This window comes from Thamnophis elegans, chromosome 9 (genome assembly GCF_009769535.1).
Source record: "Thamnophis elegans isolate rThaEle1 chromosome 9, rThaEle1.pri, whole genome shotgun sequence".
Lineage (NCBI taxonomy): Eukaryota > Metazoa > Chordata > Lepidosauria > Squamata > Colubridae > Thamnophis > Thamnophis elegans.
In genome coordinates, this window is record NC_045549.1 from 9319014 (window position 1) to 9342661 (window position 23648).

At 43.4% G+C, this 23648-nt stretch overlaps 1 protein-coding gene across 1 annotated transcript in view; it reads right to left on the reverse strand.

The window, feature by feature from the left end:
* Nucleotides 1–2064: 2064 nt before the first annotated feature.
* Nucleotides 2065–23648, reverse strand: part of ANTXR2 (ANTXR cell adhesion molecule 2) — a 173666-nt gene continuing 152082 nt past the window's right edge. Inside the window, exon 17 of the mRNA XM_032224554.1 lies at nucleotides 2065–3577. Coding sequence (XP_032080445.1) covers nucleotides 3539–3577 — 39 coding nt within the window. The 3' untranslated portion in view covers nucleotides 2065–3538. The remainder of the gene's footprint in view (nucleotides 3578–23648) is intronic.

Consider the following 23648-nt stretch of genomic DNA (forward strand, 5'->3'; position numbering starts at 1 on the left):
GTGATCCCATTTCTCAGTTCTGCTTCCTGAGAAGAAGGCCTATTACTCTTCACTTTCTGTTTTTTGAGGATGGTGGCAATCCATAAAAGGACAGGCCCACCAGTTAGGTGCACACAAAAGCTTTTGATATTGTCAAAGGCTTTCTGGATATTAATGCATATACATTGTCAACGGAGTCATTTCCATCCTGTGCTTGTTGATATCCTAAAGTAACTCTAAAAGCTGACCGGTGCAAGTTCTACCTTGCGTAGACCATGTGACTTTCCTTCAACAACCTTTGTTCTTCAATTCCTCCACATGAACTTGCCTAGATGCTTAGCTTACCATGTTAAGAGTTCCACAGATCTTCTCTGTGTTCCTCTTCCAAACATGATGCCAGATTGGTTACCTCCCAGATCTTTGGCACTGCGCTAGTGGTGGGTTGCAGGTGGTACACCCTAGTATGGGCGTACCGGAGCCTGCCTGGAGCACCGAATACCGTTCCGGTGCTCCGGAGGGCCCACCCACCCGCCTGAGCTCCTTACCTGTCTTTTAAGGCTTCCATGCTTCCATGGATGGCACATACAGCACCTGCGCGACACTCCACTGAGCAGCTAGAGCATTGTGGAGGCTCGCGGAGGTGCTAAGATGTATGCGCACGCTGCACATGGGCCCATTCCAACCGTACTGGTTGGAACAGGATTCGGAACCCACCACTGCACTGCGCCCAATTTTTATATTTAACTTCTCAAGTGAACTCTAGTGATTTTTAGACCAGGAGCGTCCAACCTTGGCAACTGAAAGACTTATGGACCTCAACTCCCAAAATTCCCCCTAGCCAGCCACTTCCACATCCAGAAGTTTGAGAGTTGAAGTCCACAGGTCTTAAAAGTTGCCAAGGTTGGAAATCCCTTACCTTAGACCAGGGGTCAGCAACCTTAAACACTCAAAGAGCCATTTGGACACAGAAAAGAAACACCGGGAGCCACAAAACCCTTCCTGTGCCTGACGAATTCCGGAGCAACCACAAAACTAGTTGAATTAATTGTTCTGTTTTCTTCTGAAACTTTTCTTTTCTTGGATTTAACTATGGTTGGCCTACCAGGGATTGAAAAGGTGAATAAATCACGTTCCAGCGAGTGTCGCACATTGACGGTTGTGACGCACATTTTGAGCAACAGTGAGCCACAGCAGAGGGATGAAAGAGCCACATGCAGCTCCGGAGCTGCGGATTGCTGACCCCTACTTTAGATCAACCGAGCTAAGGCACAATCTAGGATGTTGAGAAAGATGATTTCTTTCCTCTGGCTTGAATCCACCTCAATTGGGGAGAAGCTCAAGTCCTTCATGATTGTAACAGCTTCTCTTCCCGATTTCTTTCACCACCCTCAACATTTTGACCTTAATATCTATCTGCCTATCACATTTGTAGCCAGACAGTGCCTCCCATAGTGATTGTGCGGAAGACCCCGGCTGTCCAACATTTTCTCCCACATTAGACTTTATGCCCTCTTCCATCTAAAGAACAGGACCTCTTCCAGCATGCCCTTCCTCATCAGCAAGAGGGCTGCCCGGCGGGGGGAAAGTCTCGCTCAGAGAAAGCGGCAAATCTGGTCATCGGCCAAGGGAATAATTTCATGCCCCTTGAGATTTCAGTGCCAAGCAACAAAGGAGGGATAATTAGACCAACACGCATGCCTTCTCCTTCTCCATCTTGCGCACAAGCATGCCCGCCCAACGTGAAATATTTCCCCTTTCCCCTCCAACGTGATGGTTGTTGAACTTATTTTTAGTGTCATTTGATAAGCTTCCCTGCTTCCAGAAAGACATCCCACTGACCCAGCCACTGGTCATTGTCTATATCGGTTCCCGTCAAAGTAGGCGCATTTTGTCAGGTTTCGCCTCGAATATCCATTTTCCATCTGAAGTACAGTATCGAAAGTGACTGGATCATTTGAGCCTCTTTCTTCAGCTGCTGCCTTCCTCCCCCCCGCCCCCCAGCCCACCCCACTGAGCTCCCTTTCACGCTAACTCTGTTTGGCATGGCCGATGTGACACGACATGCTTTTTCCTCCCTTTTTTTTGGGGGGGGTAGGTTATAAATATATAAATATATAATTATAATACCTACTTGGTCAAATGTTTCATGGTGGCTGGCACCCTACACATTTGTTGTAGAAATGGAGAGGGGGAAGGGGGAAAGGAAGTGTCTTGCCTACTCCCCTCCCCTCCCCCCACTTTCTCTTGGTCCCACTGTTGAATCTCCACCAAAGCATGGTAGCCCCCTCAAAACTGAGCAATGCGCATTACAGGGATAGGTCATTCAATGTCAGAAGGCATAAAAAAGATGAGCCAAACCTTCACAGGCTGCTGCTTGCTGTTGCCTTTAATTATATTAATTAAATTTTGAAATTCTCGTGCAAAGGGAGTTGGTGGTTTGTGACGTTGAAGAGCCCTTGGAGGTTCGGCGATGGTTCAGGCAGAGGGAAGAGAGAAAGAGAGAAAGAGAGGGAGAAAGAAAAAGGGGGAAAAAAAGACCCTGAGATGCCAGCTTTGCGGTGGCTGGCTTTATTTTTTCCCCTCCCCATCCTGTTACAATAATCCATAAGCCCAGAATTACTACGTATGTTTACAAAGGACAATGTTTTTATGCGCTACTGAGCACCAAGTGCAGAAAAGGGGAAGATACACAATTAGGCGCAGTGCACAATCCTCGACGCCCGAGCGCTCTCGATCTCCACTCAAGATCTTTGGTTACAGGCGGTTCTTCCCGGAGAATAACGCTCTATTAATTTTACTTCCAGTCCCGGGTGCATCGTCGAGAAGAAAAGGTGTCTTCAGAAACCAGAGGGCAAAAGTTTCGCTCGCCACTCGATACCTCCAGGCGCCACGACTGCGTTGGGTCGTACATGTGTACTCCGCAGCGTCAAAGTGACAAGATTTTAAAGTCAGAGGTTTCCCGTAAGGCACAATCTAACCGGGTGGGAGAGCAGTGGGGGGGAACGTGGACCGAGACTCAAAAGATTTCCATGAGATGACACCGCTGTAGGGCAATGAACTCTCCTTCTGTGGTGTGGGGGTTTTTTTCCCCCCAGCCCGGTGGGAATTTTGCTCTCCTCCCTGGGGTAAATACATTCATATTTAAATAATAAGTTCCGTCCTCGTGCCCCTAAAAGAAGAGCACCTCCAGGGAAGAGTCCCATCAAGTCTTGAGTGCTAACATCAGAAAAGGCCAACCTGGTCAGGCACTTGTTCATGGTTTCCTGTGCTGTGGAAAACAAGACACACGACGCCAAAATTCTTCCTCTGGCCACTTGCGGAGTGTATAATACTGTAAGGAAACGCTCTACGAAGCAAGAAGCTGAAAGATAATGGCAGGTGGAAGAGCTTAAGGTGGCAATGGATGACTTTTGCAGAGCCAAACGTCCAAGCTCGGAGCGAAGAGTCATTCTGAGGATCTCTTGATAAGTGCTTCACTCAATGTCTTCATTGGGTTATAATCATCATCATCATCATCATAAAATGATGGCTTTTCATTTTTTTTTCTCCTCTTCTTGTTTTACTGAGACTGCACTCTGGAGAAGTTTATGCACCGGCCCTGCAAAGACAATAAATAATAATAATAATAATAATAATAATAATAATAATAATAATAATAAAGCAAACAGTTGAAGAAGAAAAACATGCACTGGCTGATTATTTAAAAGAAAGTCAAGAACATCTATTAATCGAAGTAAAGAACAAAAATCTACTGAAGGCCCAACAGACGAAACAAGAATACAGAAAAGATGTGATAAAATCAAGAATGGAGAGTTGGCAGAACAAAGCACTGCATGGCCAATTTCTGGAAAAAATAAAAGATAAAGTGGACAGTGAACAAACTTGGTTATGGTTAACAACAGGTACATTAAAGAAAGAAACAGAGTCACTAATCCTGGCTGCGCAAGAACAAGCTATCCGCACAAATGCCATTAAGGGCAAAATCGAAAAATCCTCTGATGATGCCAAATGCAGACTTTGCAAAGAAGCTGATGAAACTGTTGATCACATACTCAGCTGCTGTAAAAAAATCGCACAGACTGATTATAAATTGCGGCACAATTCAATAGCACAAATGATCCATTGGAATTTGTGCAAAAATTATAATATTAAAACAGCAACAAACTGGTGGGAACATCAGCCTGAAAAAGTCACCGAAAATCAGATGGTCAAGATCTTGTGGGATTTCCGTATACAAACCGACAAAATACTGGCGCATAATACACCAGACATCACACTGGTTGAGAAAAATAAGGTCACAATCATAGACATCGCAATACCAGGTGATAGCAGGGTCGATGAGAAGGAACATGAAAAAATCGTGAAATACCAGGACTTAAAAATGAAAATTCAACGATTATGGCACAAACCAGCAGTGGTAATTCCAGTGGTAATTGGCACACTGAGTGCTATTCCAAAAGCACTGGAATTACATTTAAAACAGTTAAAAATTGACAAAATTACCATCAGTCAAATGCAAAAAGCCGCACTGCTTAGATCCGCACGCATATTACGAAAATACGTTATGATGTCCTAGGCCCCTGGGTGGAGCCCGACTAGTAACCAATGCCAAATCCGGCCAAACAACTGGCCGCTGTGATACAATTGTGTTAGTAACAATAACAATAATAATAATTCTGATTCTACAAAAAACCACCCTACTTGGAACAGCTTACATCCTTTGACGTTACCTTAACAGTTCCTAGGTTCTTGGTTAGGACTCGAGCTGTTGAGCTATCAACCAGCCCCAAAGACTGTGAATCTCACCAAAGATTAACCAAATAATACTAATAATAATAATAATCCTCCTCATCAGCAACATCACATCATCATCATCATCATCATCATGCAATATTTAATTTGTGGCACAGGAAAAATGATCATTGTAAAATGTTAGCAAGGCTAAGTAATGGCTCTTACCCAAAGGGTGATTTATGCAGGAGGAAATGGAATAAGCTATTATTGGCAACAAAAACAGTGGTCATTTTTAAGAGGACAGGAAATTTAAATAAATAATGCATTGTGCCACAGGAAGGAAAAGAATAAACAGCCTGGGACCCGCTTTGAAGATGAACATATTTCTTCCCTCTAGCCTTGTTTACCACTAACTCATAATTTTGGTTATGATCCGGATCACCGATCGTCGAATTATAGCCCGCTAATGCAAAGTATCCAGCCCGCGGAGTGGTGGGATTCAGCCCCGCCCCTGGCCCCGCCCCTCACCATCGGCTTTATCTTCCAGCAAGCATCCACTCCAGCTGCACTTCTGGTTAGTTATTTCACCGGTTGAACTACATTTCTGATCACGCTGCTGCCAAAGATAAGGCCGAAGGGTGCTGGGGAGGACCAGCTGACTGAGGGGTGCTCTCGCCAGTGCAGCCACGTGATCCAGGGCAGAGGTGGGTTCCTACCGGTTTGGACCGGTTCGTCCGAACAGGTAAGTAACTTGGCGGCCTGTGTCCCGGAACCAGCAGCGACCCAGGGCCCGCTACGCCCCTGCACCGGTTCTCCTACGGCGGTGCCATCTTGTTTTTCAGTTCTGTGCATGATTTCATTGCAAAAATTTCTTTTTTAAATTTTTTTAAGGTTTTGCACATGCACAGACCTTTTTCATCTACAAATACGCACGCGAAGCGAGCGTTCATGCGCAAAATTTTTGCACGCACCAAACCAGCAGTAATGCTGGCAGCAACCCACCCCTGATCCAGGGTTGGCGGGTGAGTAGGGGAGGAGCTGCTGCTGGCTTGAAAAGCAGCTCTGATGCCAGCGTGTGAAGTAGTGCTTTAAAACTCTTTTAAAACGCTTTAAAAATGCTTTAAAAACAGCCTTTCGGGGTGTTTTTCACAGCCATAGGGCCGGTGGGTACAGTAAAGTACAGCAAGGACAAAGGCAAAAATGGATTGCTAAATTGGCCATGCCCACCTAGTCACATGACCACCTAGCCACTCCCACTCAGTCACATGACCACCTAGCCACGCCCGCCCGCCCAGTCCAGCCCCCCCCTCCAATAGTCTGAGGGACCGTGAGTCGGAGCCCTGTTTAAAAAGTTTGAGGAGCCCTGAAATGATTGCTATGCGCTCTGCTCTACATGGGGTTGCACTTGAATGCTGCTTGAAAACTCCAACTGGTCCAGAATGCACACGGCCTCCTCCATGTTTCCCCAGGTGAAACCTCTGCACTAGCTTCCAGTTTCTTTCCAGGTGCAACTCTAGGTGGTGTTTATCACCTTGAAAGCCCCTATGTGGCCCAGGGCTATAACAAGGAGACTTCCCACATCCTATCAGTTTAGGTTAGACAGGCTCCTAATCCCTTCCCCTGAATATTGTGCCATCGGATAGGAGCTAGGAAGTGTGCCTTTTCCATGGCTGCCCCTGCCCTATAGACACTCTGGCCCCTGACGTTTGCCCAATCTTTACCCTCCCAGTCTTCCATAGAGCTTTGAAGACGGGGTGTTTCCTCTGAGTATTGGGGAACGATAATCCATTTAGAATGTTGATGTGGCAGAAGGTTTTACCATTTGTTTTAATGCTTTAATCTGTTTGGTTTTACTGTTCTAATGTGATTTTATATATATTTGATAGATGGATGGATATAGAGATAGATAGATAGATAGATAGATAGATAGATAGATAGATAGATAGATAGATAGATAGATAGATAGATGATAGATAAGATACATTAGATGAATGGATGGATGGATGGATGGATTGATGAAGAGATATAGATAGATAGATAGATAGATAGATAGATAGATAGATAGATAGATATAGATATATTAGATAGATGATAGATGAAAGAAAAAGATAGATTAGATGAATAGAGATAGATAAATAGATAAGATAGATAAATAAGAGATAAATGATAGACAGACAGAGACAGACAGACAGATAGATAGATATGGATAGATATAGAGGTTGATAGATAGAAAGATAGAGAAAGATATATTAAATACAGCTAGATCGATAGATAGATAGATAGATAGATAGATAGATAGATAGATAGATAGATAGATAGATAGAGATAGATAGATTAGATTAGATAGATAGATTGAGATAGATAGATAGATAGATAGATAGATAGATAGATAGATAGATAGATAGATAGATAGATAGATATAGAGGATATATTACATAGATAGATATAGATATGATACGTAGATAGAGAGAGGATGATAGATAGATAGATAGATAGATAGATAGATAGATAGATAGATAGATAGATAGATAGATAGATAGATAGATAGATATAGAGGATATATTACATAGATAGATATAGATATGATACATAGATAGAGATAGAGGATGATAGATAGATAGATAGATAGATAGATAGATAGATAGATAGATAGATAGATAGATAGATAGATAGATAGATATGATAGCTGGATAGATAGATAGATAGATAGATAGATAGATAGATAGATAGATAGATAGATAGATAGATAGATTGATATAGATAGATAGATTAGATTAGATAGATAGATTGATATAGATAGATAGATAGATAGATAGATAGATTGATAGATAGATAGATAGATAGATAGATAGATAGATAGCTGGATAGATAGATAGATAGATAGATAGATAGATAGATAGATAGATAGATAGATAGATATGATAGCTGGATAGATAGATAGATAGATAGATAGATAGATAGATAGATAGATAGATAGATAGATAGATAGATAGATATAGATAGATAGATTAGATTAGATAGATAGATTGATATAGATAGATAGATAGATAGATAGATAGATAGATAGATAGATAGATAGATAGATAGATATAGAGGATATATTACATAGATAGATATAGATATGATACGTAGATAGAGAGAGGATGATAGATAGATAGATAGATAGATAGATAGATAGATTGATAGATAGATAGATAGATAGATAGATAGATAGATAGATAGATAGAGATAGATAGATTAGATTAGATAGATAGATTGAGATAGATAGATAGATAGATAGATAGATAGATAGATAGATAGATAGATAGATAGATAGATAGATATAGAGGATATATTACATAGATAGATATAGATATGATACGTAGATAGAGAGAGGATGATAGATAGATGATAGATAGATAGATAGATAGATAGATAGATAGATAGATAGATAGATAGATAGATAGATAGATAGATATAGAGGATATATTACATAGATAGATATAGATATGATACATAGATAGAGATAGAGGATGATAGATAGATAGATAGATAGATAGATAGATAGATAGATAGATAGATAGATAGATAGATAGATAGATAGATAGATATGATAGCTGGATAGATAGATAGATAGATAGATAGATAGATAGATAGATAGATAGATAGATAGATAGATAGATAGATAGATTGATATAGATAGATAGATTAGATTAGATAGATAGATTGATATAGATAGATAGATAGATAGATAGATAGATAGATAGATAGATAGATAGATAGATAGATAGATAGATAGATAGATAGATAGATAGATATGATAGCTGGATAGATAGATAGATAGATAGATAGATAGATAGATAGATAGATAGATAGATAGATAGATAGATAGATTGATATAGATAGATAGATTAGATTAGATAGATAGATTGATATAGATAGATAGATAGATAGATAGATAGATAGATAGATAGATAGATAGATAGATATAGAGGATATATTACATAGATAGATATAGATATGATACGTAGATAGAGAGAGGATGATAGATAGATAGATAGATAGATAGATAGATAGATAGATAGATAGATAGATTGATAGATAGATAGATAGATAGATAGATAGATAGATAGATAGATAGATAGATAGATAGATAGATAGATAGATAGATAGATATAGAGGATATATTACATAGATAGATATAGATATGATACATAGATAGAGATAGAGGATGATAGATAGATAGATAGATAGATAGATAGATAGATAGATAGATAGATAGATAGATATGATAGATAGATATGATAGCTGGATAGATAGATAGATAGATAGATAGATTGATATAGATAGATAGATTAGATTAGATAGATAGATTGATATAGATAGATAGATTAGATTAGATAGATTGATTGATATAGATAGATAGATAGATAGATAGATAGATAGATAGATAGATAGATAGATAGATAGATAGATAGATAGATGATAGACAGACAGACAGACAGACAGACAGAGACAAACCAACATAGGCCACCATATCAGCCAAAGTGAACAGCTACAAAGGGGGTGGAAATAAAAATAATTTTTTCATATTTGATCCCCTACCTTCATACTTGCAAAGCTTTTGCCTGCTCTGACTCAATCAATAAAAGTGGGGATTAAAAAAATGTCAAGATGGTGGGTACAGTAATGTGATCACAGCCCCTCCCGCTTTGGGACCGATGCTTCGACCTGCGACAAATGAGGACCTTTTTATTTTTCCACCCATTTTAGGAAAAAAAAACAACTGTTTCAAAACGACCCAATACTGTTTTCCAGAGGGTTTGTAGTTTTCACCTGCAATAATATAAAATGTTGCTGCTGATAATGGAGATGTTACTCGGATCAACCTTATGCTCTTGTTTTATTGTTTGAAACTGTTTTGTATTGGACGCTCTTAACAGATTGCCTGATGAATGTGGTTTACTGAGCAATCTAAAAACATAATAAATAAACAGATACAGACACCAATGCGTGCACGGAAGAAGATTTTAGCTTAGGAAAAAAACTACTGACCTTCCTCTAAACATCCTTCAGAAAAGCTGGACTCCATCACCCATCAATTCTAGCAACTCCACTATTGAAGGGTAATTTCAATATCAAGATCTACCAAGGAACCACACATGCTGGTTGGTTTTTGCTGCAATTAGAGTAGCTCAACTCTGCCTCTCGACAAAAATTATCATGATGCAAATTATATGTGACTTATGCTTTTAGGTGAAGCATAAACCTGGACAGCCGCTTCCCTGATATGGTATAGAGCAGTGGTGGGTTTCAAAATTTTTTAGAACCTCTTCTGTTGGAGTGGCCTGCTTTGTGGGAGTGGCTTGCCAGCCATGTGACTGGGTGGGCGTGGCCAACTTGTAAAATGTGGCGAAACTCACTTAACAACGCTCTTGCTTAGCAACCAAAATGTTGGCTCAGAAACTCTGGCCTTTGAAGCACGCAAGTCTTAAAGCTGTCAAGTTACAAGACCCTTGCACCCCTAACCCTTTAGGAAAAAAAAACCCCAGGGGTGTTCAAACTTGACAGCTTTAAGACTTGTGGACTTCAACTCCCAGAATTCCTCCTCCAGCCATGTTGGCTCAGAAACTCTGGCATTTGAAGCATGCAAGTCTTAAAGCTGTCAAGTTACAAGACCCTTGCACCCCTAACCCTTTAGGGAAAAAAAAACCCAGGGGTGTTCAAACTTGACAGCTTTAAGACTTGTGGACTTCAACTCCCAGAATTCCTCCTCTCGCTCTTCATCTTGATGATGTGCAGACAAGTGGGGGGGAGGGAGCTGGAACCGGCTCTAAATGGCACTGTAGATTTGTGGAACCTCTTCTATAGAAGAGGTTAGAACTGGCAGGAACCCACCCCTGGGTATAGGGCAGTAGTCAGCAAACCGAGTGAGGAGGAAGAACAGCTGGGGCCTGTTCCAGATGCACGTATACACGGAGCTGTTAGGAAAGGAGAACAATGGAGGACAAGGAGTCGACTTGGGAAGCAAAGCACACGTGGACGCTGAATGGCCCCTCCCTGGCTGGGGAATAAATAGAAGGAAAGGGGAGTGGTGGTCGTAGGAGGCAACAGTTTGTATTTCTGAAAATTTTGCTCATTGTGTTTTGTGCCACAAAGACTGCTTGCCAGAACTTAATCTGCAGACTTTTGGCTGGGAGCTCACGGCCCGTGCAATTATCGCAAGGAATTGATAAGGTCTGTCGCTGCAGTTAACTCCTTGAAGGACTATTGCCTGGACTTTTCGGTGGGTGAATCCCATTCATTCACACAAGATAAATAAAGAGGGGGTTTTCGTGACAACGAGTCTGTTTCTTGCAGAAGCAAGAAACAGGGTCAGGACAGTGACGGACATAGCCCAGAGTCAGTTTTGACAATCGTCCCATAGGCCTGTGCAGGCCCAATCAGATTTTTTTTTAAAAAAAAAACTGCAACACCGCCACCCCACAACACATAATCAGAGAACTCTTGCTTTATCAATTTGTCAAATCCAGGGGCATCTCTAGCAAATAACAACCTGAGAGCATAACCATGTAAGTACCATATTTAATATGTGTGTGTGTCACACATCAGATGCAAGACCGTAATTGCAGGATTTGCATTGGTGCGTCATGGCCCATCCATTAATTTGGTCTCCCCCCTGTTTGTTTGTTTATTTGTTTGTTTGTTTGTTTGTACTTCGTGTTTCTTAACTGTCCATCTGTTTGCTGAGGACATGGCTGGTGAAATTCCATTTTACAGCCACACAGGTTAATTGCAGCAATTATATATTGCGCTAGCAGTAATGTCCTCGTCTCTAAATACCGCAAATGTCACAGTGAAATAACTCACCGTACAGAGATTTTCTCCGGACATACATCAGCCAATTTCAGAATGAGACACTGCCCAATTTTCAATATTTTGGTTTGATATATTAGCAGTTAGCAATAGCAGTTAGACTTATATACCGCTTCATAGGGCTTTCAGCCCTCTCTAAGCGGTTTACAGAGTCAGCATATCGCCCCCAACAATCTGGGTCCTCATTTCACCCACCTCGGAAGGATGGAAGGCTGAGTCAACCTTGAGCCAGTGAGATTAGAACCGCTGAACTGCAGATAACAGTCAGCTGAAGTGGCCTGCAGTACTGCACCCTAACCACTGCGCCACCTCGGCTCCTGCTACGTCACAGTGAAATAACTCACCGTACAGAGATTTTCTCCGGACATACATCAGCCAATTTCAGAATGAGACACTGCCCAATTTTCAATATTTTGGTTTGATATATTGGACTTGGCAACTGTCAGTAAGCGATTGTGGGTGTTATTCACTGCCCAGAGTCACTTCAAAAGTGAGATAGGTGGCATATAAATTTAACAAAAAACAAATTTGCCAAAAAGGCATTAAGAGTTGTTAACCTAATCTCGCATAGCTTCTTCTCTAAGTAATATTATACTGCTAACCAGAGCATACAAAACATTTGCTAGACCAATTCTCGAACACAGCTCATCTGTCTGGAACCCGCACTGCATATCGGACATTAATACAATTGAGCGAGTCCAGAGATATTTCACGAGAAGAGTCCTCTACTCCAGTGGTGGGTTGCTAATTTTTTTTACTACCAGTTCGGGCATGCGCAGAAGCGTCCAGGTGGGTGGGTGGAGCCTCCTGCCACTGCTACTACCGGTTCGGCCAATCTGGGCTAAACCAGAAGCAACCCACCTTTGCTCCACTCCACTGCTCACAACGGAATCCCTTATACCACCAGACTTGAAATGTTGGGCTTTAGACAACTTAGAACTATACCGCCTTCAGTCTGACCTGAGCACAGTGCATAAAATTATCTGCTACAATGTCCTACCTGTCAACTACTACTTCAGTTTCAATCACAACAATACACCAGCACACAATAGATACAAACTCAAGGTAAACCGCTCCAAACTTGATTGCAGAAAATACGACTTCAGCAACAGAGTGGTCAACGCCTGGAATGCTCTACCTGACTCTGTGGTTTCTTCCCCAAACCCCCAAACCTTTAACCTTAGACTGTCTACTGTTGACCTCACCCCATTCCTAAGAGGTCTGTAAGGGGCGTGCATAAGCGCACCAGTGTGCCTACCGTCCCTGTCCTAATGTTCCCTTCTATTCATATCCATTTCATGTATTCATAATCCTGTTTATACTTATATCTGTTATCTAATACATGCTTGATGAAACAAACAAACGAACAAATGAATGAATATATGAATAAACAAAGTAATAAGCTGAAATTAATGTTTCTACCTATATGATCCAATAAAAACATTGGACTATTTCTCTTTGTTTCTCAACCTACTGTATCTAATGAATGAAGAAAAAGATTATTCTTAAGGTAGGACCCATAGTTTTAGAAGGTTTACTATGTTTGAATACTGTGGCTATTTATTTTAAAAAGGCAGCATTTCCAATTATCTCCCAGACAGAGATTCTAGGGTGCATTTTATCCCTGTAAGCCTAACGTGTAACATTCTTTAAATGCATCTTCCATTAATGTAATCATGATTTGCACCATCACCCAGCAGAAGGCCTTGATTAAAATCAAGGGGGTGAGCAGATTGTTCAGCAGTGAGGAGCCAGATTAAAACATGCATTGTGGGCTGAGGAAACTTAGCTGATTTACATATATTAGTTGCATGCAATTAAGATGATTTGCACATGCATTGTGGGAACAATTGCTGCACTTTGGTCTAGGAGTGTTTTTGTAAATGGAAAAATAGGGCCCTGGACTTTGAAAAACTAAGGTTGCTTTGAAGCTAATTGACATACGGAGGAAAGAAGAGGAGAGGAGAGGAAAGGAAAGGAAAGGGGAAAAGGAAGAGAAGAAGGAAAGAGAGGAGAGGAAAGGGAAGAGGAGGGAAAGAGGAGAGGAAAGGAAAGGGGAAAAGAAGAGAGGAAAGGGAAGAGGAAGGAAAGAGGAGAGGAAAGAAAAGGGGAAAAGGACGAGAGGAGAGAGGAAGGAAAGAGGAGAGGAAAGGAAAGGTGGAAAGGAAGAGAGGAAGGAAAGAGAAGAGGAAAGGGAAGAGGAAGGAAAGAGGAGAGGAAAGGAGGTAAGGAAAGAGGAAAGGAAAGGAAGGGAATGAAAGGAAAAGAAAAGAAAGGAAAGAAGGAGTGGGAGTGGGAGCGAGATAGCAGAACCCTGCTATCATGTCTCCCCTAGTCCTTCTTTTCATTAAACTAGACATACCACATTCCTGCAACCGTTCTTCATATGTTTTAACCTCCGGTCCCCTAATCCTCTTTCTTGCTCTTCTCTGCACTCTTTCTAGAGTCTCAACATCTTTTTCACATCGTGGCAACCAAAACTGAAATACATGACCCAAAACACCGCCAATGTCGTAACTATGAGTCAGTTGCCAAGCATCTGAACGTTGATCGCGTGGCCGCGGGGATGCTGCAACCATCGTTAAATGTGAAAAAAAATGGTCATCAGTCACTCCCCCTCCCCCCGTGATGTAGTAACTTCAAACAGTCACTAAATGAAACTGTTGTAAGTCAAAGACTGTCCCATTTTGACTTCATCCTGGCTTTCAAATATTGCCAGGCTTCCTTAAGGAGAAGCCTTCAATCGAAACACACCCAGATAAGGCCAATTCCACCATAGCCCACCCCCAGTTGTGAGCCTAACTCAACAGAAAAAGCGGAACGTTGGGGAAAATGTACTGGAAGTGCTAATTAATTCTGAAGGTCGGCGCTGTTATATCACCACTGATGTAACAGCAAGGAATCCACGCCAGCCCGGTAAGGAACCATTTGCAACTGTAGGTAATAGAAAATGACAAGAGGTGCACTTTGCAATGCACGGATGCAGAGGGCACATTAAAAACCGCCCTATAAAGCCGTAGCAACTTTTAGCACGGAAGGAGATCTTCCTTCACCAATCCCCACTGCTCTAGATGCCAGAGCCAGGACTAAGGGAGGCATAAAGAAGGGCCCCAATATTCAGGGCTCGGCGTCTGATTTAATTCTTGATGTCATGGTACTGGGGTGGGTGGGGGGGCAAGGGACATATTCTTCTAGCGCCCTGTTTTGTCCGGGCAAGCAACATTTGGGGCAGCACCAACTTGTGCTTTGCAACGAAGTCTCTGGATCTTTCTGAGACCTTAGACCAGAGGTCGGCAACCTTAAACACTCAAAGAGCTACAGAGATCCTAACCGGAAGCCCGCCATTCAATTCTGGAGTCCGGCTCCCCCACTGTAGAGTCTCCTCCTAGCGCGGCATCCTTTTTCCTCTACTTGTCCTAATCAGAAGCCCTATCAATGGTGGAGCCGACCGGCAACAGGGAGCCACAGCAGAGGGATGAAAGAGCCACATGCAGCTCCAGAGCCACAAATTGCTCACTCCTGCTTTAGAGCAACTCTTCTATGTTTTAGCCTCCAGTCGCCTAACCAACGAAGAGGATTAGGGGACTGGAGGTTAAAACATATGAAGAACAGTTGCTGGAACTGGGTAGGTCTAGTTTAATGAAAAGAAGGACCAGGGGAGACATGATAGCAGTGTTCCAAGGTCTCAGAAGAAGAGGGAGTCAAACTATTCTCCAAAGCACCTGAGGGCAGGACAAGAAGCAATGGGTGGAAACTAATCAAGGAGAGAAACAACTTAGAACTAAGGAGGAATTCCCTGACAGTTAAACAATCAATACATCCAAATTGAGTGTAGATGTATCATGCCTTGTGAATCATTGGGTCATAAACCTTAACAATACCAACATGTAGTTAGTATAAAATGGAGCTAAATTAGTGTCTTGGGGCTATCGTAATTATAATGTGAGTTATGCGAGCATCCCGTGATATTCGTGAACAATCAAGACCAGCTTGGATGGACCATTTTCAGAGGCAAATCCTGCTTTGTGGCCTAAGGAGGTGGGTTTAAGGAACAGTACTGTCTTTCCCACAAAATAAGACAGGGTCTTATGTTCCTTTGACCCCCCCGAAATAAGCGCTTGGCCTTATTTTCGGGTTGGTCTTATTATTTTTGAGGTGCAGGAGGCAACGAACGTGGTCACCTCATGGCTGCTGCTGTGCTGCAATATTTTCATGGAGGGCTTATATTTGGGGGAGGGCTTATTTTAGAGCTTGCGCTCAAAAGCCCGATTGGGCTTATTATAGGTTTATAGGTTTATTGCATTTATATGTCACCCTTCTCCCAAGGACTCAGTAGTGATACCGGAGGGGGCCACAACGAAGGACGCCCCCCCACTCCAACTGCGCTCATGCCAACTACCAAAGCCATCTTCCGCTGGCATCAATATCCATGCCAGCTGCCTCAGCCACTCCCTGCTGATCCAGCCTATCACGTCCATAAGCAAGGTGGGGGTGGGGAGCAACCGGGATAACACCACAGCGTGGGGAGCGGCAGTGGCAGAAACCCCAGGCAGGGCGTCCCGCCGCCAACCACACCCACTCCATCAGCTGCAGACGCTCTCCATTCTCCATTCACCACCAACCACCCCGTTTCACTCACGACGTTCCGGCTACGCAGCAGGAAATCGCAGCTCAAGGATACCCCTGAGGTCCCAGGGAGTTCTCATAGATGGACCTGGAGCCAATGATGGGATAGGGTACCCCCTGCAAGCCCTGAGAAGGACAATCATCTCCCCGAAGCTCTCCTCAAACGCGACAGGACACATCTTGGGCATGCTCAGTAGAATAGTATCCGGGGAGGTCTTATTTTTGGGGAAACAGGGTATGAGTAAAGTGTCACAAATCTAAAAAATGGGGAGATCAACTGCGTACTTTATAACTTTCTTTTGGTGTGCGGATAATCCTTGACTTACAACCTTTCACTTAGGGACCACTCAAAGTTACAGAAGCACTGAAAGAAAGTGACTTCTAACCAGTTTTTGCACTTCTGACCGTCGCAGAATCCCCATGGTTATGTGGTCAAAACAACTTCTTTCTCTTTTTATACATATGGACAGGCAATAGATATTTTAAAAAGGAAGATTAACAACTAATACAAAATGCTGGCTGTTGTAGCCTGCCAGTGGAGCTGGTGGGAGACTCACAGTGAGGAGGTTGGGGAGGAACATGGGCCAATCCTGGAGTCTAGGGAAGGCTCTGATGAGGGCTCCATGTCGGAGCTGCCAGGAGAAGGGAACAGCTAAGGAACAAGGGTCGACTCGGCAGTAAAGCCACAAATGGACGGTGAATGGCCCCTCCCATAGGGAATAAAAGAGGAGCGAAAGGGGAGTGGAGTTTGCAGGAGTCAATTAGTTCAATTCATTCGGGTGAAGATCTGTTCCTGATTTCTTGCCAAGTAATTGCTGCTACAGCGTGGCGTTTGGAAGATATCGGCCTGGCAGCTTTCCAAGCCTGATAAAGGTCTGTAGTTGTGAGATCTCTTGAAAGACTGTTGGCCGGGACTTTGAGGGAAAGGAATTCCCTTTAAACTAAATAAAAGGGGTTTTATCGGGTCTGTGCCCTAGAGACGCAGTTGACTGTGCAAAGTACCGTTCATGGATCCGAAAAGTGGACCCTGCATCTGTGGGAATATGCTAGGGAGGAGGAGGGGGAGGGGGAGGGGGAGGAGGAGGAGGAGAAGGAGGAGGAGGAGGAGGAGGAGGAGGAAGAGGAGGAGGAGGAGGAGAAGGAGAAGGAGAAGGAGAAGGAGAAGAAATGGACACAATCACCCTGTTAACATGGGGCACAAAACCCTAACTACACACCTACCAGCAATTTAACCTTGTGAATGCCAGGTTCACACAACCAAAAGAATACTTCCACTAACCTCATCTCCCGTCACAGAACGCCAACAAAAAACAAACAAAGACTGGATTTTTTCAACTGAGAGACTGTATACCAGCTGCACTGAGAATGCTCCGTGGAGGATACGATAAAGAAACTACGTGGCTCTTCTGTATATTAAATGGAGAATGGTCATAAGGCTTCATTTGACCCCTGAGGTATGGGTCAAATTAATCGCTGCATATGCTAATGGAATTCCATTCTTTACGGGGTGGTACAGACTGATCCTTTAACCCTGTACATTTCTTATGCTCCTTCCAAGCACCTCGCCAACTCTTCATAAATTAAATCTGCATTCAGCCGCCGCTGCCGTAGCGCTAATAGAGTTCCTTTAATAGCAACAGGAATTCCACTGTAATAAAGTACTAATATTCATGATGATGATGTTAATAGCAATATTACCAGCAGGATCTGTAGTGATCGTAATTGCGGAACTGATCTTAATCACAGCAAAGTCTATTGATGGCGCGGAATTCATACCGCTATGCTCCAGGCTATGCATTCCAAGACCATATAAATACAATAACTTTCAAATACAAGGAAAGCATCTGAATTGCAAGGACACCGAAACAAGATAAACAGGACAATTCATGGCAGGAAAAAAAAATATTCAACCAGTGGCGAAATTCATTTTTTTACTACTGGATCTGTGGGCGTGGCTTGGTGGGCGTGGCAGGGGAAGAATGCTGCAAAATCCCCATTTCCTCCCCGCTCCAGGGGAAGAATGCTGCAAAATCCCCATTCCCTCCCTACTCCAGGGGAAGAATGCTGCAAAATCCACATTCCCTCCCCACTCCAGGGGAAGGATACTGCAAAATCCCCATTCCCTCCCCACTCCAGGGGAAGGATACTGTAAAATCTCCATTCCCTCCCCACTCCAGGGGAAGGATACTGTAAAATCTCCATTCCCTCCCCACTCCAGGGGAAGGATACTGCAAAATCCCCATTTCCTCCCCACTCCAGGGGAAGGATACTGCAAAATCCCCATTCCCTCCCTATTCCAGGGGAAGGATACTGCAAAATCCCCATTTCCTCCCCACTCCAGGGGAAGGATACTGCAAAATCCCCATTCCCAAGGATACTGCAAAATCCCCATTCCCAAGGATACTGCAAAATCCCCATTCCCTCCCCACTCCAGGAGAAGGATACTGTAAAATCTCCATTCCCTCCCCACTCCAGGGAAAGGATACTGCAAAATCCCCATTCCCTCCCCACTCCAGGGGAAGGATACTGCAAAATCCCCATTTCCTCCCCACTCCAGGGGAAGGATACTGCAAAATCCCCATTCCCTCCCTATTCCAGGGGAAGGATACTGCAAAATCCCCATTCCCTCCCCACTCCAGGGGAAGGATACTGTAAAATCTCCATTCCCTCCCCACTCCAGGGAAAGGATACTGCAAAATCCCCATTCCCTCCCCACTCCAGGGGAAGGATACTGCAAAATCCCCATTCCCTCCCCACTCCAGGGGAAGGATACTGTAAAATCTCCATTCCCTCCCCACTCCAGGGGAAGGATACTGCAAAATCCCCATTTCCTCCCCACTCCAGGGGAAGGATACTGCAAAATCCCCATTCCCTCCCTATTCCAGGGGAAGGATACTGCAAAATCCCCATTTCCTCCCTACTCCAGGGGAAAGATACTGCAAAATCCCCATTCCCTCCCCATGCCTGGGGCAAGCCAAAGGTGGTATTTGCCAGTTCTCCGAACTACTCAATATTTCCGCTACCGGTTCTCCAGAACCTGCTGAATTTCACCACTGTATGCAACGCATAAATTTTAAGTGCAAAGAAGAATGTAAGAGAAGCATTTCCTTTCATTAAATGCTACCAATGAGAAATAAAATCACTTTCGGCTTGATAAAACTGTATCCCTTTCTTACAGTGTAATAACTATTATAACTGCTTATTACATTTCTTTTGAAAACATTACCTCCTAATCTCCTACCTCTACACTTATTTTCCTTAAATCTCTACGGTTGTTTCAATTTATTTACCAAGAAGCAAATATTATTATTATTTTGCTCCTAAATGTAATGAGGTTGGAAAACATGTTATAAAGGGAAAACATGGGCCTCAAGTAGTAAGAAAAGAACGATTCGTGTGAATTTAGATTTTCAGAAGAATGAAAGAAGTATCTTTACTAAGAAAAAGGGAAACTTAATGACAGGAACAGGGATGTGGTGGCTCAGTGGCTAAGATGCTGAGCTTGGCGATCAGAAAGGTCAGCAGTTCGAATCCCTAGGGCCACGTAACGGAGTGAGCTCCCGTTACTTGTCCCAGCTTCTGCCAACCTAGCAGTTCAAAAGCAGGTAAAAATGCAAGTAGAAAAATAGGAGCCACCTTTGGTGGGAAGGTAACAGCGTTCCGTGCGCCTTCGGTGTTTAGTCATGCCGGCCACATGATCACGGAGACGTCTTCAGACAGCGCTGGCTCTTCAGTTTTGAAACTGAGATGAGCACCGCCCCTTAGAGTCAGGAACGACTAGTACGTATGTGGAAAGGAAACCTTTACCTTTAATAGCAGGAACTGAAAATACTTAGGTATTTCACCCACTGTTCTTTCACCAACCGAAAAAAAAACCCATCTGTGCTACAATACACATAAATCTTTCTTCATCTTTTGAAAGAATGTTTTAAAAAATCATTTTGTTGCAAGCTCACTTCTCTGATCCACCCAAAATTAGATCTTCCTGCAAATCTGTTTCTTTCCTCCTCCTCTTTTTTAACAATACAAGAGAGAACATTCAATATTGCTCGGAGTTTCCCAAACTGGTGCTATCCGATGCATTCTACTGGAATTGCTGGCTGGGAGTTACTGGAGTTGCCAAGACAGATGTCAACCAGGGGTAGGCTGACCTGATTCCTAATCTGCCCTATTTCTATCGTTAAGAATGGCTAATTGACAGGATTTCTTTGAAGCGTTTTTAAATGATCTGCTTGTCCCAATAGATATTAGGCCGGTCACTATGGGAACAAGATGTAGAACAGGACTTTAGTCTTTTTTTGTTATTTCTGTTGATCTAAATTAGTAAGGTGGAAGGGACATTACTCTGCTAAGCAAGTTAATGGAAGGGAGGGGGAGAGGAAGGAAGGAAAGAAAAAGAAAAGGAAAGAAAAAGGATAGTTGGGGGCAGTATGCTGACTCTGTAAAGGGCCATTATAAAGCACTATGCAGCGGCATATAAGTGCTACTGCTATTAATGAGTAAGGTGGAAGTCCTATTACTCTGTTAGGCAAATTCACAAATGAAGGAGGGAGGGAGGGAGGGAGGGAGGGAGGAAGGAAGGAAGGAAGGAAGGAAGGAAGGAAGGAAGGAAGCAAGCAAGCAAGCAAGCAAGCAAGCAAGCAAGCAAGCAAGCAAGCAAGCAAGCAAGCAAGCAATAGCAATAGCAGTTAGACTTATATACCGCTTCATAGGGCTTTAAAGCCCTCTCTAAGCGGTTTACAGAGTCAGCATATTGCCCCCAACAATCCAGGTCCTCATTTTACCCACCTCGGAAGGATGGAAGGCTGAGTCAACCTTGAGCTGGTGAGATTAGAACCGCTGAACTGCAGATAACAGTCAGCTGAAGTGGCCTGCAGTACTGCACCCTAACCACTGCGCCACCTCGGCGCAGTGGTTAGGCAAGCAAGCAAGCAAGCAAGCAAGCAAGCCATAGTGGCACAGTGGTTAGAATGCAGCATTGCAGGCTGACTCTGCCCACTGTCAGCAGTTCAATCCTGACCGGCTCAAAGTTGACTCAGTCTTCCATCCTTCCGAGGATGTCTGCATTACTATTACTATTAATCTTCTCATCGTTCCTATCACTCATCTCCTCCCACTTATGACTGCAGGACTGTAACTTTGTTGCTTGTATCCTTATGATTTATATTGATTATTTCCTACTATGATTTGATTGCTTATTTACACCCTATGACTATCATTCGGTGTTGTACCTTATGATTCTTGACGAATGTATCTTGTCTTTTTATGTACAGTGAGAGCATAAGCACCAAAGACAAATTCCTTGTGTGTCCAATCACACTTGGCCAATCAAGAATTCCATTCCATTATTCTATTCTATTCTATTCTATTCTCGGGAGAAAGAATAACTTAAGTATCCACCGAAGGCTGGCAGGATTTCTTCTTCTTCTTCTTCTTCTTCTTCTTCTTCTTCTTCTTCTTCTTCTTCTTCTTCTTCTTCTTCTTCTTCTTCTTCTTCTTTTTCTTCTTCCTCTTCCTCTTCCTCTTCTTCTCCTCCTTCTTCTTCCCTTTCTTCTTCTCCTTCTTCCTCCTCCCCCTCCTCCTCATTCCTGCTCTCTTCTCCTCCTCCTCCTCCTTCCCTTTCTTCTTCTTCTTCTTCTTCTTCTTCTTCTTCTTCCTCTTCCTCTTCTTCTCCTCCTTCTTCTTCCCTTTCTTCTTCTTCTTCTCCTCCTCCTCCTCTCCTCCTCCTCCTCCTCCTCCTCCTTCTTCTTCTTCTCCTCCTCCTCCCTCTTCTTCCCTTTACTTTCTTCTTCCTTCTTCTTCCTCTTCATCTTCTTTCCTCCTTCTTTTCCCTTTATTCTTCTCTTCTTTTCTTCTTCTTCTCCTCCCTCCCTCTCATCCGCTTCTCCTCCTCCTCTTCTTCCCTTTCTTCTTTCTTATTCTTCTTCTTCTTCCTCCTTCCTCTTCTTTTCTCCTCCTTCTTCTACTTTCTTCTTCTCTTGCCTCCTCCCCTTCATACTCATCCTCACTCCCCTTCATCCTTCTTCTTCTTCTCCTCCGCACTCCTCCTTTCTTCCTTTCTCTGCTTCCTTCTTCTTACTTCTATCTTCTTCTTCCTCTTCCTTTTCTTCTACCTCCTATCTTCTTCCTTTCTTCTTCTTCCTCCTCCTCTCCTCCTCCTCCTCCTCCTCCTCCTTCTTCTTCTTCTCCTCCTCCTCCTCCTTCTTCCCTTTCTTCTTCTTCTTCTTCTTCTTCTTCTTCTTCTTCTTCTTCTTCTTCTTCTTCTTCTTCTCTTCCTCTCCTCCTCCTCCTCCTCCTCTCCTCCTCCTCCTCCTCCTCCTCCTCCTCCTCCTCCTCCTCCTCCTCCTCCTCCTCTTCTTCTTCTTCTTCTTCTTCTTCTTCTTCTTCTTCTTCTTCTTCTCTTCTTCTTCTTCGTCTTCTTCTTCTTCTTCTTCTTCTTCTTCTTCTTCTTCTTCTTCTTCTCCTCTTCTTCTTCCCAGCAAAAGATTAACCTGACAACTCTGAAGTGTATCTCTGACAGCAAGTCTCTGGTAGGCCCTGGGTTTTGATTTACTTGGGGGGGGGGGGGAAATCATCTCAGCATCTTGTCAAGAACAACTGTAGACACAGCATAAATGCCACCAGAAGAACTGAGCTAACCTTTCATGCCAAGCTGCAGTCTTAAGCAGTGGACGGTTGGGGCGGGTGATCTGAAATGACAGTTCAAAACAGTCTCCTTGCCTTCCGATGACACTCTTCACAAACAAGCCTTGCATTTCAACCTTCAGAGATTGTCAAGACCTGGGCAGTTTCATTGACGGCTCAAAGAAATCCAGGACAGCCTTAACAGGGCCATAGAATTGGACGGCATCTCCAAGGTCATCTATTTCACTGCCCGCGTTTTGTCCACAGGAGGCCACCGTAGAAAAACAGGCCCTTCTGGTTCCAACGGAGGGCAAAAACCGGATGCAAATATTTTAGGATTCCGGGCCGGTTTGCTGTAGCGGTTAAGGTACCAAGACAGAAATCAGAAGACTGTGAGTTCTAGTGCCGCCTTAGCCAGGAAAGCTGGCTGGGTGACTTTGAGCCAATCACCAGGAGACTGTGAGTTCTAGTCCCGCCTTAGCCAGGAAAGCTGGCTGGGTGACTTTGAGCCAATCACCAGGAGACTGTGAGTTCTAGTCCCGCCTTAGCCAGGAAAGCTGGCTGGGTGACTTTGAGCCAATCACCAGGAGACTGTGAGTTCTAGTCCTGCCTTAGGCATGAAAGCCGGCTGGGTAACTTTGAGCCAATCACTAAAAGACTGTGAGTTCTAGTCCCGCCTTAGCCTGGAAAGCCGGCTGGGTGACTTTGAGCCAATCACCAGGAGACTGTGAGTTCTAGTCCTGCCTTAGGCATGAAAGCTGGCTGGGTGACTTTGAGCCAATCATTAGGAAGCTGTGAGTTCTAGTTCTGCCTTAGGCATGAAAGGCAGC